The sequence below is a fragment of the Desmodus rotundus genome, chromosome 1 (genome assembly GCF_022682495.2).
Source record: "Desmodus rotundus isolate HL8 chromosome 1, HLdesRot8A.1, whole genome shotgun sequence".
Classification (NCBI taxonomy): domain Eukaryota; kingdom Metazoa; phylum Chordata; class Mammalia; order Chiroptera; family Phyllostomidae; genus Desmodus; species Desmodus rotundus.
The window spans coordinates 21,174,043-21,190,723 of NC_071387.1; the positions used below are offsets into that span (position 1 = coordinate 21,174,043).

Sequence of the window (16,681 nt, forward strand, 5' to 3'; positions counted from 1 at the left end):
CCTTGAGACCAGTGTCAGGGCAGCTCCAGGTCACCGTGACTGCTGATATAACATGCCTCCTACTTTGCAGAATAATAGCTCCAATATCATCGGGCACATCATATCATTTACAGCGCACTTTCACCAGCTGTCTTTCCCTTGATCCTTAACATAATCCCGCGAGGAAAGAGAAAGTGTAGTGATTAGGAGTGTAGTGGGCACCTTACTGGCTCTGTGACCTGCCTTCTGGTTTTAGGTCCTTTCTCTGTGAAATGAGGGTGATGATAGGATCTCCCTCATGGAGATAGGACCGTGAAATCACTTAATACCGTAAAACAAGTCAAATAGTGCCTGCTACTGTTGGGCTGAATGTTAAATGCTACCTGTTCTTATTTGCATGGTGAGGAAACTGGAATTTGATCTGAATTTCGTAAAACTGTATGTTTAAGAGTGTGTGTGTGTGTGTGTGTGTGTGTATATAAAACAAGACTTGAAAATGTTAGGCCCAAATGCTCACGGGGTAGTAGAATTATGGGTGATTGTTTTCTTTAGATTTTCCTAATTTTCCCATCTTTTTATTTTTTTTAAAAAAAAACATGTATAATTTTTGAAACTCCCTTTTTAAAAGTTTGAGCACGACTTGAGGAAACAAGTAGAACTTTTAGTATGGGATTTTGTAAATTGGACCTGGCTCCTCTGTCAATTGTAGAGGCCTGCCTGTATTCCGACCAAAGGCTTTCTAGGCTTTCTGGACTTCTCCGAGTGAGGGGAAGACAGCCACGCCTGATTACGCCCTGGGGAGGGTGCTTGCAGTGACAGCTAAATGTGTGTTTCTGAACTGAACAATAGTTGGTATCTTAGCGTAACTGCAGGATCCTTTCTTCATGATGGCATTTTTAAATTTGCATGTAAATAAGGATTTAACAAACAGCTTACACTCCTTTTTACTACGGAGTCTCTTCCGAGGTGTCCCTCTCTTCTCCAGGTGGTATGAAGAGCTCCGCAGTCTGTCAGGTGTGGAGAAGAACTAAGCCAGTGGGTGCTATAGGATTCATATTTGTTCCCCTGCTTCCCAGCAGCATGTCCCACATCATCCTCAAAACTCAACCATAGCAACTCCTCTTTGGCACGATGACCTAATGGCTTTAAAGAATACTTTATGTTTTAAAGAAAATGGTCTGCAACCCTTCAAAAAAAATCAGGAAGGTTGCAAACTTTCACTAAAGGAACGAGTGCTGGGTGGGCTTTGGTGTCAGACAAACCTGGGTTCACATTCTAAACTAGGCCACTTCTTAGCTATGTAAGCCAATACTTAATTTCGCTCAGCCTCAGTTTTCTTATCTTTAATAATACCGAGGATTAAATAAAGGACCTAATTATAACACACCTTGAGTGCTTACCGTAAATCGGGTACCTCGTTAAACGTAATGTACATGGACCATTTCATTTAACCCTCTCACCAGCATCATAAGGCAGGGAAGGCAGCATGGCCAAGTGGTCAAGGGGCGAGGCTCCGGAGCTCAGTGTGGAGTCACAATATCTCCTTGCTGTCCAATTTCTTTACTCTCCATGGTGTCTACTTTCCTCATTTGTAAAATGTCTGCTCTGTTGGGATTTTGTGAAGTGTTATAGGGTAGTATTTCTTTTTTCTTTCTTTGTGTGTGTGTGTATATTTTTTGTTGTTACAGCATAGTATTTAAAAGTATGGCCTTTGCTATCATTATTATCCTGATATAAAATCCCAATGAAGGTACTGCAAGGAAAGAAAACTACAGGCCAATATCCCTGATGAATATAGGCAAAAAATTATCAACAAAATACTAGCAAACCAAATTCAATAGCACCTTCAAAGGAGCATAGAGCCCTGGCTGGTGTGGCTCAGTGGATTGAGTGCTGGCCTGAAAACCAAAGGGTCACTAGTTCCATTCCCAGTCGTGGCACATGCCTGGGTTGCCAGCCAGGACGCCAGCAGGGGACACGAGAGAGGCAACCACACATTGATACGACACTGATTTTTCTTAGAAATAAGTTCCGGGGATCTAATGTACAGCATGGTGACTATAGTTAACAATGCTGTATTACCTACTTGAAAGTGAGGAAGAGTAGATTTTATGTGTTCTCACCACACACACACACACATCATATGAGGTGATGGAGGTGTTAATTAACCCTATTTTGGTAATCATTTGCAATACATTGTGGAAGCATTTGCAATATACACATGTATCAAACTTACACATGTAAGTTTGGCACACTGTATACAAACTTACACAATGTTATATGTTAATTATAGCTCAGTAAAGCTGGGAAAAAAGTATGGCCTCAGTCAAATTATCTGAATTTTAGCTTTACCGCTTAATAGCAGCGTGACCTTAAAAACACATCTTTTAATGTGAGTTTCCTTACTTGTAAAAAGAGGATAAAGTAGTGCCTGGGTCCCAAGATTATTGTGAAGATTAAGTTAGATTACTTATGCAAAACACTTTTTTGTGCCTGCCACATAGAGATGTTAATGTGTTGTCAATGAACCCTCTTTCTCATGCCACAGATTTAGAGGTCTTCTTTGACAACACCAATCCATTAAGCAAGTCATATACAGGGTCCGGCACAAATAACGCCCCTTTTTAATTACAACATCATAAGCATGCAATTCTGTAACATAACGATATCACGCTCAAGCACACCATATGACATTTCAGGTGAAATGCTCAAATTAAAACTATAAATTATTACGCCTGTCTTATTACCCTGCCAACCACACTCGAGTGGGCATTACTTCTGCTGGACACTGTGTATTCAAGACATCCCCCAGTTAGTCCATTTTCTTTCGTCTTGCGTACCGCCACCTGGGTTCAAGCAGGTGCCATCTTTTCCCCGGGCCACTGCAACAGCTTTCTAACTGGTCTCCCTGCTCCTGCTTTTGCCACTGTAGCAATGACGCCTCCCCCAGAAGAGAGCGTTCCTTTTAAACACGTGCATTTGGGATTGCATTAGTTATTTACAGCTGTTAAATAAAGCACCCCCAAATTAATGGTTTAAAACAGCCACCATTTATTATCTTGGTTTCCGTGTGTGTCAGGAATTTGGGAGTGGCTCACCTGGGTGGTTCCTGGCCACTCGTGAGTGGCGGTCAGAGGCCTCAGTTCCCGGTCACGGTCACAGCAGCCCCTGCACCAGGCTGGCTGACTGTCTTCATGACATGGCCACGGGCTTCCCCTGGAAGTGAGTAACCTCACAGAGGGAGTACGATGGGAACCGAAGTGTCATCCCGACCTGCCCTGGAAAGCAACATACTGTCACTTCTGCTTTCTTCTGTTCTAAGTTCAGCCCGTACTTAGGGAGAGAGGAATGAGGCTCCACCTCTTGAAAGGCGAAATAGCAAAGAATCTGTGGAGACACATCAAAACCACTAGAGAGCCTCGCACTTTCCTGCTGAAACACCCTCCAGTGACTTTCCATCACTCTCACAATAAACGCAACTCTACTCCAACTCACAGCCTTAACGGCTGGTCCCTGCCCGCCTGTTGGATATTGGTTTTCTACTTGCTCTCCGGCCCACCATTCTTTAACCACGTCTGGTCTTACCTCATTCCTGAGGGGATTCTCCCCTTTTTCAAACAATTATTTCTCCCTAGTATGCTTTATTCCCCCCATGTTTGCCAGCCTGGCTACTTGGTATCATGTAGGTTTCAACTGAAACATCATTTTCTTATGAGGGAAGATGAGCTAATCTCAGGGAGCTACACATACTTTCTATCACATTATCCTGTTTTAATGTTTTTGCATAGCATGTATATTAAACATGTTTTACTGACCTATTTATGTGATTCTTGTGTCTCCCCAGACACTAGAATGTAAGCCCCATGAAAGCATGGGGTTTCTTGTTAATTGCTGCGTTTCATCATTACTCAGAATTTCATTTGGCAGATGATAGTTTTTGTGTGATTGAGTTACTATTATTATCACTCTGTTAGACTGTTAACCAGATGGAGGCAGGATTTGTAATGTTTACTGATGCATCCTCAGGACCTGGCATCTTGGAAATAAACACAATTTGAAAAACAATATTGTAGATGAGGAAATTTAGAGAAGTGAAGTAACTTTCCACAGGTCATTTAGCCAGTAATGGCAGAGGCCAGGCACACAGCCAGGCAGGCCTTCCTGATTCTAAGCTATAGGAGCCATAGCGTATAGAGTGCTCGGCACATAATTATTGCTCAGGGAGGGATTCCTCCCTCTTCTCTTAACTGTCTATCTGGTCTTTGTTAATATGTTTATATAAATCATTTCAAAGTCATGCTCAGTGGACATGTACTATTTGGGATCTATATTATTTTATGTAACATTCTTTAAATAATTTTATATGTTGGCAGAGTTCATGTGCTAATTTTATAAGACGTCTTGAAGATTTGTCTTTGTTTCAACCAGCTCGTCACCTTTTGTACTTTATTTCAGGGGCTGGCAGCAGGTGTTCAGACTCCTGGTATTTCGTTTACTTTGAGTCTACAGCAAAACTCAGAGAAGCATAAACCAGATTATAATGGTCATTCTCAGTATCTACTTAATTCCGTAAATGTGTAGGGCACATGTACCATTTTGTACAGACTACGGACTAGGCAGTGGAGTGGGATGCAAGGTGAGGATGCTGCCTCCATCCTCATAGCAGCCCAAGTCATAGCAGAGGAGCTAGACCTGAAGTGCCTTGATTCTCTGTGGATTCTTTGATTGTGATGATCTAGCCTCTCCTACTTTTCTCCCGTTGTAAAGACTTGCTGAAATATCCAGAGGGTTTTGGAACTGTATGCGCCAGGTATCTGCCCTCTCCTAAACTTGGGGTTGTTATTAATGGGAACATTGTCCTGAGGAGGGTTGCAGGATGCTTTCCTGGTGGCCTCTGGGTCGGAGCATTAAGCTATCAATTTGGCCTATTAGCCTCGTCTGGTACGCCGGGCTGCATTTACTTGGCCTTTGTGATTTAGCTTAAAAAAAGTGATTGAGATAAAATTCTAACAAGTTGCTTTCCTATTTTATTTTTAGATTACCACACTCATCAATCACAAAGATAATACCAAAAAGTCTGATAAAACTCTGCAAGCAATTCAGCGTGTAGGACAAGCTGTCAACTTGGCAGTTGGAAGATTTGTGAAAGTAGGGGAAGCGATTGCCAACGAAAACTGGGATTTGAAAGAAGAAATAAATATTGCCTGTATTGAAGCGAAACAAGCAGGTATGTGGATATCGATATCGAAGCCTGTTTATAGCAGTTTTATTGCTTTGGATAGGATGACAAATTATTACCTTATTTTGAGTAAAGATGTGTACTGTGATTTAGCCCCATTATTACAGATGCCTGGGACATTCAGGGTCTGCATAGCTTCTAAGACTATTGAACTTCTTAGGCTCAAGTCCTAAACCTGAAAACTGAACTCTTTCCCTGGGCAAGGTCGTAGACCACCACCGTCAGCCACTGAAACGTGCGAGAGAGAGGAGTGTGAGGCATGGACTCCACCTTTGAGGGGCACATTAACCTACTGGTCCCTGTGCAGGAGATGGAGATGAGAATCAGCAGGCGCCTGTACCCAACAGCAGACAAACCACAGCAACCTCAAAGTTCACGGTGTCTCGCACATTCTCTATAGCTGGTGGCTGAGAAGCCTAAGAGAACCTGCGGTGTTTGGTAGATTCAACTTTGTTGAAGTATCATTTATCCATTGATTCGTTTCATGAATATTTACTGAATGCTGGCTATATGCCAGGCAGTTTTCTAGGCCGTAGGGATATAGCTGTGTACAAATTAGTCAAAAGCCTGCTCTCATGGAGCTTGGATTCTGGTAAGGGAGGCACACTTCTGTCCAGCGAGTGAGGCCATAAACAAATGAATGAAGATACATAATGTCAGGTAGTGATAGTTATGGGGAAAATGGTAGAGCGGAGTAACGGTTAGGAACCAGTGGAAGTCTGTTTTAAAGAAGGTGGATGCCATCGACACTGCGGGCTGGATAATTGCTCATTGATAATTCTCTCTTAGGGGTAGGAACTGTCCTGTGCACTATAGGACACAGGTGGCAAACTCAAGGCCCGCAGGCCGAATCCCGCCCGGCACCTTGTTCTACCCGGTGGCAGCACCCAGCTCTCGCTTAACTGTGAAGGAGTAGCTACATTTATACACTCCTAAAATTACATTCGGCCCTTTGAAGGCAACCGCGAGGCTGATGTGGCCCCCCGTGAAAATGAGTCTGACACCCCTGCCTAGACTGGTGAGCAGAATCCCTAGCTTCTACCTATTAGATCCCAGTAGCTCCCCTCTTCCCCCATCGTGACAACGCAGTGTCTCCAGATGTCACCAAAGGTCCTTTGCAGGGTCAAAATGGCCCCCAGTTGAGAACTACTGAGATAGGGTTCAGGAAGCCCCTCGAAGGATGTAAAATTGGAGCACAGACTGTGATGAAATGGGGGCCCAGCTGTGTGGATATCTGGGGGAAGGGCCTCCCTGGCAAAGAGAAGAGCAAAACCAGGTATATGGCCTGCCAGGCAAAGTAGGAACTTTGGATAGTGTTCTAAGGGTAGCGGGGGCCTAGTGGAAGGTTTGGTGTAGGGTGGCGACATAATCTGTTATGTTTTAAAGGGGTGGCTGGTGGCTCCTGTGTGGAGAACAGGTGTGAGGAGGTCTGAGGGTGAAATCAGAGACCGGTGAAGAGGCTGTTGCAGTGGCTCAGGTGACAGGTCATGGTGACGTGGACAGGTGATAGCATTTGAGGTGGTGAGAAGCGGTTGCATTTGGTTATATTGTCAAGGTGACGCCGATAGTTCAGTTGTAGGATGTGATGGAAAGAAGAGTCAAGGTTTGGAGTTGAACAGCTGGGTAAATGACGGGGCTCTGTGCTGCCATGGGCAACCCTGAGGGAGGAGCAGCTGTTTTCGCAGAGTCCTGGGGGCAAGGGCGTGGGTGAGATAAGGCCAGGTTGATATGGAGAGGCCAGCTGGATTATACGTGGTTCTGTATGTTACAGGAATGACTTCGGGTATTTTTCTGTAGGTGATAATTTGAGGACTTTTGAGCCAAGTGAAAGATGTAGAGCTTTGTGTTAGAAATCTTTCTGGCGGCATGGAGGAGGTGAACAAATGAGAGCTGATTGAGGGACAGGTGAGACTGAAGGCTGGGACACAAACATGGAAGCTTTTGCAAGCAAAGCAGTGGCATAGTGGTAGAGCAGGAAGGGCCCACAAAATACTCACTAAGGTGGTTAAACAGCTAGGACTTGGTTATCGATTAAAGGAAAGGGAGGATTCTGGTTTGACTCGGATTTCTAGCCATTCACAGGGTAGAGAATAGATTTTATGTGGAGGGCCAGGGGGTGACCCTTATTTTATTTGTAATTTATATTTTGCCACACATTTAAAAGGATTTAAAGTAGCTTACAAAAAAGATGTATGTTCAATAAACCTATTAAAAATAGGAGATGACAATAAACTAGAAACTTCAGCCAACTCTGTTACTCTAATTAAGCATGAAATTTTTGTTTGTACTTCCTGAAAGGCAAGACAGACATGTAGGAAAGAAAGGGTTATGTAATTCTCACTGTTGAAAGGAAACAAACCAGCTTGTCAAGAGGAGAGCAACTTTTTTTTCCCTGCCACTAAATTATTGTGTGGGCACTCATACAAAAGACATTGCATAATGCAGCGGACAATTCAATAGAAAATGTAGAGGTGATCTTCCTATTACTATTCCCATTATAGCAACCCTAAATCAAAACAAGAGCAGAGTCTTTTAACGAAGGGCAACCTGAGTCCTGCTCACCGTATTGGCTTTGCAGTGTGTGCCAGTGCTCAGCGTAGGGCGAGGAAAGAGACATGGTACCCTGACCCAGGTACACTGTGCTTGGTCCTCCAGAAGTGCTATAAGCCTAGGCAGCTCCACACACGAGTCTTAGGAAGCCACCTGATGCCACGGGCTCCACATCTTGTCTCTTCTCATCTGAAGTGTCCTTTCCCATCTTGAGAACTGCCTCTTAGAGACACTCAGGGGAGAGAATGAAAACGGTGCCTCCTGCCTTCTCTTAAGATGTACCAATTTAAGACTTAAATCACTCCTGAAATGCTTCTGGCCCACTCAGCCCGTAGTAATCATTGCCTCCCCTGGACCTTTAGTGTTCATTTGAGGAAAATGGTGTAAAATAGCGATAAAGAACTGAGTCTTCGGGGTCAGTCTGCCTGGATTTCAGTCCCAGCTCTGCCACTTGCTAGCCGTGTGGTACTGGGCAAGCCAGGAAACTTTCTAAACCTCAGTTTTGTCACCGATATAGTAGGGATAATGTCAGTGTTTGCGGGAGTGTTTTGGTGTAATGCATGTATGCATTTGGCCCATAGAAAGTGCTCAATAAATATTAGTCATCATTATAATGATTATTTTTTACTTTTCTTTCCCTTTAAACTCTTGCTGTGTGTTTTCACTTTTTACTTGGCTACTAGTCAAGTCTCATATTTTATATGGGAGCTCAATATATATTTGTATTTGGCTGACTTTGGGTTTTGCCTTAAGGTCCAACACTAGCTAGTTACACATACATTAAAAATGCCAACCATGAAGCCGAGTTTCTACCCATCGTGCACATGACCTTCAAGATTAGAGAGCAGTCTGGATTTTAACTGCAGTGTGCCTTATTCCCAGTTTGACATTTCTCCCTTGACTTTCTCTTCAGGAGAAACGATCGCAGCGCTTACAGATGTAAGCAACTTGAATCACCCAGAGCCTGGTGGCCAGATCACAATTTTTACAGACAAGACAGGAGTTATTAAGGCTGCAAGATTACTTCTTTCTTCGGTGACGAAAGTGTTGTTGCTGGCAGACCGAGTGGTCATTAAGCAGATAATAGCATCGAGAAATAAGGTACTTCCCTTTCCGTTGTTTTTAGACTGGGTCTTTCAGGGTTGCTCAAAACGTTTATTTATTTATTTTTTAGGTTAATTGCAGGTAATTTGGCAATGTTTGTCTATTTTAATTGTTTAATTAACAATTTAATTCTTTAATAATTGTTTAATTATAACTCTAATTGTCCGCAGCCTGAAAGTGCTATTTCTTCTATTCCTGTTAATTCCTAAGTGATGTGTGTGCTGGGCCTAAACTTTTTCTTAGAAAACTATGACCTACTCACGGAGACATATTGGTGAAAGCCATTTATGTACACAAATTTGGAAGAAAAGCCAAACACCGACAGTGCGTGTAGTAGAAACCTAATCGACAAAAGTCCCGAATTCCTCAGTACCTTTTTTTCCAAGTCGGACATAACAATTGATAAGCTTAAGGAAACATTCAGTCTCCTGAAACCACACGTATCCACACTACAGAATTTCTCTGTGCAAAGTCCCTAAATATTACTGAATAACTACAAAACTTAGGGAGTAGATTTAAATTCTTCCAGTGTCTCAGGTAATGGTGTTCCTTGATCATCTGGGAAGCCAGGGTGCGTACAATTACTTCTTTCCCAGGATAACTCACTAGGCAAGGAGGAGGGCAATCAGCCAGGGAAGGGACAGTCCCCATAGGGTTTGGGGACAAAGCTACCCGATGAGTGTTGAGTGAATCAGAAATGTACGTTTAATGAGAAAAAGAAATTGGAGGGGTGAATGGATCGGGCAGTGCTGGAGGAGTAAAAATAACGCCCCTCTCTTTGAAAGGCGGAGGTTCTGCTCAGCGGTGGTGTGGCAATGGCCTTATCTGCGCTAGTCGCCTGCGCTTCCTGAGCTGCCAGGGCAGATTAACATGCCAGACATCCATCATATCCTCATTAAAAATAAGTAAACACAGGATATCTGTGTTTTCTTTACCTATCTGCCTCTGACTGAAACTAATCCAGTAGTGTTATTTTAGAGAAAAGCATTTGAAACTATGTTTCACTTCTATTTACTTTATTTCTAATTTGAAGAATATGCATGACATTTTCTGTTGCCTCCACTGCAGGTTCTGCTCTCTATTCACCCCTGGCTGCCCAAAGCTTCTTGGCAATTAATTTATTCAACACAAGCAGTTCCTGACTGATCCACACCATTTTCCTGTTCTTGAAGTCCCCAAACCTCCCTTTCTACTCTGCAGATGGCTTCCTTCCACTGCTCTGAGAAGAACGGCGTTTCCCAGTTCTGGTTAGCTGAACCTTAAGGCTTCTGTGGGCTATCTCTATCCGCACCCCCTTCCCCATCCTCTGAAGATTGTGTTTCCTTAGTCCTACCTATTCTCACCTTCTCCAGAATTTGCTACCTAAATGATTTCTTCTCTTGTATATTTCCTTATATATATTCTCCTGTGCATTAGTCATTTCTTTTACTTTTTCCTTTTAATTTTCAGATAAGCCCAAGTCTCCCCATCCTAAAAACAGATCACCCCCTGGAATTCTGACCTTTGAATCTGCCGCTGCTTCTCTGAGCCCGGCTGGCCGACTCCTTCTCGGACCCCTCCTCCTGCACTTGCCCCTCGAAGAGAAACTTTCTCTTTTTTCTTCTCCCTACTCCGCCGCGACATCTCAGTCTCTCCCATCTACACCCGATAATAAAATATTCTCTGTTTTGCAGGTTCTTGCAACTATGGAAAGACTGGAGAAAGTAAACAGCTTTCAAGAGTTTGTCCAAATATTCAGTCAGTTTGGAAACGAAATGGTGGAGTTTGCGCATCTAACTGGAGATAGACAGAATGTATGTGTTTGCCGCGTTTTAAAGTTTTCAGATACATGCTCACCTCTCTCGTGCCCCTATAAGTCACTTGTTCCCATCTCACGCACTGGGAAAGGTCGTACTTGCCTTCAGGGCCCCACTCGAGTACTTCCTCTTCGGTGAAACTCTCCATTAGACTTCTGACCAGGGCTCAGACAAATAAATAAGTCATGTTATTCTTAACAGCGCTGTGTTATATGTCTGTTATTATTTGCTCTGTGATTTTATGTATTATTCTGTTGCTACAGCTTTCTGTAATTATTCTACATTAGAGGAATAGTAATAACCCAAGCCATTATTTATGTGCATTGGCTGTGTGTTAGGCACTTAATGTCCACGACCTCATTTAATTCTCAGCACATCCCTATGAAGTGGGTGCTGTCATTGCCGTTTCACACGGGAGGAAACTGCGCGTGGGCCTAAACTTTCTCCAGGTCACGCTTCTGGCAGATTGAACTCAGTTATGCCTGGCTCTGAAGCCTAGAGTTGTCAAACTGAACTGTGATACTAGTTCATTAGTGGTCTCTTCCCCAGTTCAGACTTTCAGTTCCGAAGGTGAGGAAGATGGAAGACCATATTATATCCAGGACTGACTTTTCCTTGTTGGGGTGTTTGTGCAGGAGTCTGCCTTGTCAGCAGGCTAAATATATGATGGTTGACGTTTTCTTGAGGTGCTTTGTTATAGCCCCGTAGGCTATAGTCTGGGAGGTGAACATTCCTGGTTGTAACTGGAGTTGGAAGGTGGATATTGGCCTGAAAAGTGGCCAACTAGATCACGATGCCTCACTTAGTGCTTCTTGGACCATCTGGGGGTTCATGGAGGCCTCTGTTTCGTCCCCTGGACCAGCCCTCTAAGAGACTGAGATGCCATCTTCTCCATTACTGGCCAACACCATTCAATATGTGCTACTACAAGTGTCACGTATGGCATACACACTTGGTGCGTTGCTGGCTAGACCCATAGGTTGTTGAGCGAAAAGTCCCGTTCAGTATGTCAAAGACAATGGGGAAATTAGAAGTGACTTCAACTTCTAGTTTTGATAGGAACTCACGATGGATAATATTCCTATGTAGGACACAGTCCTTCGGGATGTGACCTTACTGAATTAACTTTGGGCTCACCGGCAGTTCCTTTTCCATTAAAGAGCTATATCGGGATGCAAGTGAATGAGAGTGATATTCTAGGGATAACTTCGAATCTACTATAAGCATTTACTAAAACAAATAAAAGGTAAATCATTCTCAAACTTTAGGTCTCTGTTATTTGTAAGAAAGGGCTTTTCAGCTGACTCCCAGGTGAAAAAAGACAGACTAATGAGTCAGTGTCCACAAGCACAATGTCACTGGAACATAGTCACGCTAATCCGTTTATGTGTTGTCTGGGACAGCTTTCACACCGCGCTGATAGGCTTAAGTAGCTGTGGCAGAGACCGTGTCGTCCAGAAAGCCTAACAGTTTTGTTATCTGGTGTTTTATTGAAAATACTGCTGACCTGTGATTTAGATGGTCATAGCCAAATTGCTAGGAGGAGTATTTGGCTCTCGACTTGACAAGCAGTACTCAGTACTTCTGTGATAGCGCACACGCCATCAAGGGCTCTGTGAGGAAAGACCGAAAGACAAAAAGTCAAGATGCAATTCTTGCTTCAGAGTTCATAATAGTTGGGGGAGATGATACATCCACGAGACATCTGAAGAACCTTTCAGAGCAGTGTGTGGGTTAAGTGTAGGATGAACAAGCCTCTTACTGAGAGGAGTAAGTACGTAGATGGGATTAATCAGACATGGTCCCTGGAAGAGTCGACTTCTAAGTATCTATTTTGAAGGAAATAATAGCCCATAGATGCTCAATAAATGAGTCACTTTCATTTAAGAAAAGCATGGGGCAATTATTTCTGGTTAGGAGTGAGGTGTGTCCACAGGGCACTCGATGTCAGGTGTGGCGGGCGACCAGAGCGTGAGCCACGTGGCAGCCTCCCCCTCGGTCTCAGTCCCTGGCTCTGCTGCCCCCCCAGAAGGGCAGGCGTTTTGTTCCACTCTGTCCGGTTCATGGACTTAGACTGAAGAGGTGACATTTTATAAAACTTTATTCTGTTTCTTTTCACTTCGTCATTTTTTTAAAAACCATGTTACTTAATTGTTGAGTATTGTCATTGTTGAGTGAATGATTTTTCAAGAAATTGGCCCTGGCTGGTGTGGCTCAGTGGATTGAGCGCCACCGGCCTGTGAACCAAAGGGTCGCCAGTGATGTTCCCAGTCAGGGCATGTGCCTGGGTTGTGGACCAGGTCCCTGGTGGGGGCGCACAAGAGGCAACCACACATTGCTGTTTCTCTCTCTGTCTTTCTCTTTCCCTCCCACTCTCTCTAAAAATAAGTAAATAAAATCTTAAAAAAAAAAAGAGAAATTGGACTGTTCACATGATCCTAGACTGCTCAGTGATTCTACTTTCTTTTTAGGATCTGAAAGATGAAAAGAAAAAGGCTAAGATGGCAGCAGCCAGGGCGGTGCTTGAAAAGTGCACAATGATGCTTCTCACAGCTTCAAAGGTAAGAACATTTTTTGTTTCACTGTGTTGTAAATTAATCGAGAACCTGATTATGTGCATCTAATTAACATATTTTACATTTTTTAAAAGATCAGAACGATAAGTTGGAATATAGGCTCTCTTAGTTTGAATCTCAGTTATTTTTTTAGCAAGAATGCTATCTTTCTTCCCTGGTTCCAAACGGCAGTTAAACTGTGAGTCAGCTTTGCTTGAGCAGCTAAGCAGAAGATGGTGCGTTAGGTGCTGGGAACGGAGGCCTGTCGCACATGGTCACTGCCTGCGGGTTTCCCAGCCTCCTGGGGGAGCCAGCACACATATCTAGCACAAGCTAGGCAAGTTAGAATCTGCTAAGTAACAGTGGAGTATTAAGTCAGTGTTTATTCTGTAAATTCATATCTCTAATCCCTTATCCTACTTTAAACACAGTTGTCAATCAAGAGTTTGTAATTCCAAACAGCAGCTGGCCAGCAAATTGCTACAATTCAAGAATGAGCTAGTAAACATCTTGCTATAGCATCTTGTTAGAATTGCCTTTTCCGCTCAGAATACTTACTCTGCTGGGATCAGCAAAGCCACAAAAACGCATCTCACTGGAGTCCTCGTGGAAGGCTCTGTTTGTTTCTAGCTCCGTTTGTTTCTAGGCGCTTGAGAAGTTTTTCATTTACATCACTTTTTAAAAGTCAAAGATCCAACCACAGTCATATATCATCTGTTCCTTTTTCCTCATTCTTTCATAGTTCTCGCACATGTAAGGCAACATTTAAAAATATTTTTAATCATGGTAAAGATAAGACATAGGGTTTTGTTTTTCAAAAATTATAAGTAAACTGATTATTGAAGTATAAAGATACAGTTTTGCACTCTGCCTTTTTCACTTAACCTTGCTATCGCTTTTTACTCATCCTGCTTCCACTTTTAGTGAGGAGAAGCAGCTGGGTGAGCCAGGGACGCGGGAGATTTTGGTAAAGAACCATTTTTATTAGCATGACATGTTCTCTGTAAGATTTCGTGTGTTAGGGTCTGGGTCAGATCTAAAAAAAGGCTTCAATTGTTTTGAAGACGTGTCTCAGGCATCCCAACTGTGAGTCGGCCCATAAAAACAAAGAAGGAGTATTTGACCGAATGAAAGTGGCGTTGGATAAGGTAATTGAAATTGTGACTGACTGCAAACCCAAGGGAGAGACTGACATTGCGTCTATCAGTATTTTTACTGGAATTAAAGAATTCAAGGTAAGAATGAAGAGAATATATTTTGATTTTTTTTTCCTTTCCATTTTCAAGGAGTATCGCTGTAGGTGATATCATTATTTTTGTGTAATATTTTAGAATAGATGCTTCACAAAAGCAGTTACTTATCTTTAAAAAAATGCATGAGGTACAAACTTACTCATCAGTAACATTTGGTTTAGTGTGGTGTGTATGAAGAACACTGGTCTTGGGGTATAGTAGCTTCCCTGGTCCCGATTAGCTGTACGGGTTAGCTGTAGCCTCCTGCCGTCCATTTAGAAGCGTGTTCCTAGCCCATCCTTTGGGACAGTGCTATACCATCCGTGGGTGAGGACAGACAGCAAGTCATTTCTGCTGGAATTCCTGCTCTTCCCTGTGCTGTAGGGTTCGTATTTTGAGATGGTAGTAGTAGTAATAGTGTTTATTATCATTGAAGTTTTAAAGGAACAATAATACATGCTAACATTGATTGAGCACTTACTCTGTCCAGCCGTGTTTTGAGTTCTTTGAATGTACGTAAATGTCTAACTCTCACAAGAACTATTGATATTATCCCCATTAGACTGTCGAGGAGACTGAGAAACAGAGAGTAAGTATACTTGCCAGCTAGGGAGTGCCAGAGTTGGGATTTGAAATTAGGAGGTCTGGTTCTAAAATCCCGGTCACGTTAGGTGACTTCTCATCGGAAGGCAGAGAGACGGTGCAGCTGCTGTCTGAGTAGGATCAGCGACCGAGTCAGGAGGGCCCTCGGAAATCGTCCAGCACAACCCCTTAGTCAGCAGGTGGGAAAACTAGGGCCCTGAGAAGTTATCTAAGATGCCTAAGGGTTACCTCCTCTAACAGGCAGGGCTGTGACAAGGATGGCATTGTTTTCATCTTACTGCACTTTGACTTTTCAGGTCCATTGCTCTATAATTTAGCTGTGATTCCGGTTTGGTCCTGGGAGGAGCTGAGTGTGCCCTTCACCTACTCGGCTGCTATCTTGGATCCTCCACTTTGATTTTTAATTGTGTGAAGGTCTAAGTAGGAACAGGGGTGAAAGAACCCCTTGTTCTTTTTAGGGAATTTGATTTTAATAAATATTATTTAATCTCTAACTTCCTTTTTAGGTGGATATTATTATACCCACTTTTTTATTAAGATTTTTTTCGTTGTTATTCTATTACAATTCCAATTTTTCCTCCTTTGGCCTCCTCAGCCCATCCCACCACCTGCTCCCACAGTCAGTTCCCACGCTGTTTCCCAAGTCCATGGGTCATTCTTACATGTTCTTTAACTAGATCCTTCCCCTTCTTTCCACTGTTATCCCCATCTCCCCTCCCCTCTGGTCACTGTCAATCTGTCCATGTTTTTGAGGAGAAAAGCTAGTAAGTGGTGGAGTCCTTTAAAAGCAGGATTCTCTAATCCCAGTGTCCATGACCCTCCAGTTTATACCTCTGGTTTTGCTCACATGCTGTATGATACTCACAAGAAGTATTGTTATTAATAGTTCTGACATAAACCCCTTTCGGAGGGGAAAGAAGCTCTCAGGAGGGACCATTCTCGTAGAGTTTTTATGGTTGAAAGGGATCTTAGAGATTATTTTTCTAATCCCCTCTTTGTATAAAGGTTGAGAGGGGAGATGTCTTGTCAAGGTCAGAGGATAGTTAGGGAACAAGTAGGGTTAGAGCCAGGCCCTTTGCCCCTTGATGCTGCATTTCTGGCCTGGTTAACTTGGGTCAGTGCCGTACCTGTGGCCACTGGTGATGGCTCTAGCCACTGACCCTGTCCCCGTCAGGGTTCTGAAGGGCAGAGCTACCAGGATTAGACTCAGTCTCACTACCAGTGGTTCTCTTTTTGGCATCTTGCCTTTCTTTGGATGGAGAGTATAATCTGTGGAGGGAGTACTTTTACTGTATTTGGTTCTGTGAATATGTGGACAAAGCTTCTGAAACTCTAAAAATGAATGGCCTTAAAAAAAATACCTCTACCAAGTTACTGTTTAAAAACGCATCCATGTTCTCTCGAAGGGGGAAATAAAAAACCTTAACATAAATGATGTGGTCAACATGGCTGATGCTTCTGTTGTAATTCTCTTCACATTCTCAAATTCTCAGATCTTCGTCGTCAATTCCATACCTCACTTTCACCCATGCTCTTTCCTAGCTTAAAGAAACATCCTGCCTACATACGATGGAGCGATTCTGGAGACAGCTTGGGCCAGGAGGAGAAGGGGCAGCAAGCAGC

The 16,681-nt window shown here is 43.1% G+C and overlaps 1 protein-coding gene across 1 annotated transcript in view; it reads left to right on the forward strand.

The window, feature by feature from the left end:
* CTNNAL1 (catenin alpha like 1) overlaps positions 1-16,681 on the forward strand; it is a 51,598-nt gene that overhangs the window by 6,960 nt on the left and 27,957 nt on the right. Inside the window, exons 2-6 of the mRNA XM_053922004.1 lie at positions 5,017-5,206; positions 8,682-8,869; positions 10,546-10,665; positions 13,140-13,229; positions 14,288-14,458. Coding sequence (XP_053777979.1) covers positions 5,017-5,206; positions 8,682-8,869; positions 10,546-10,665; positions 13,140-13,229; positions 14,288-14,458 — 759 coding nt within the window. The remainder of the gene's footprint in view (positions 1-5,016; positions 5,207-8,681; positions 8,870-10,545; positions 10,666-13,139; positions 13,230-14,287; positions 14,459-16,681) is intronic.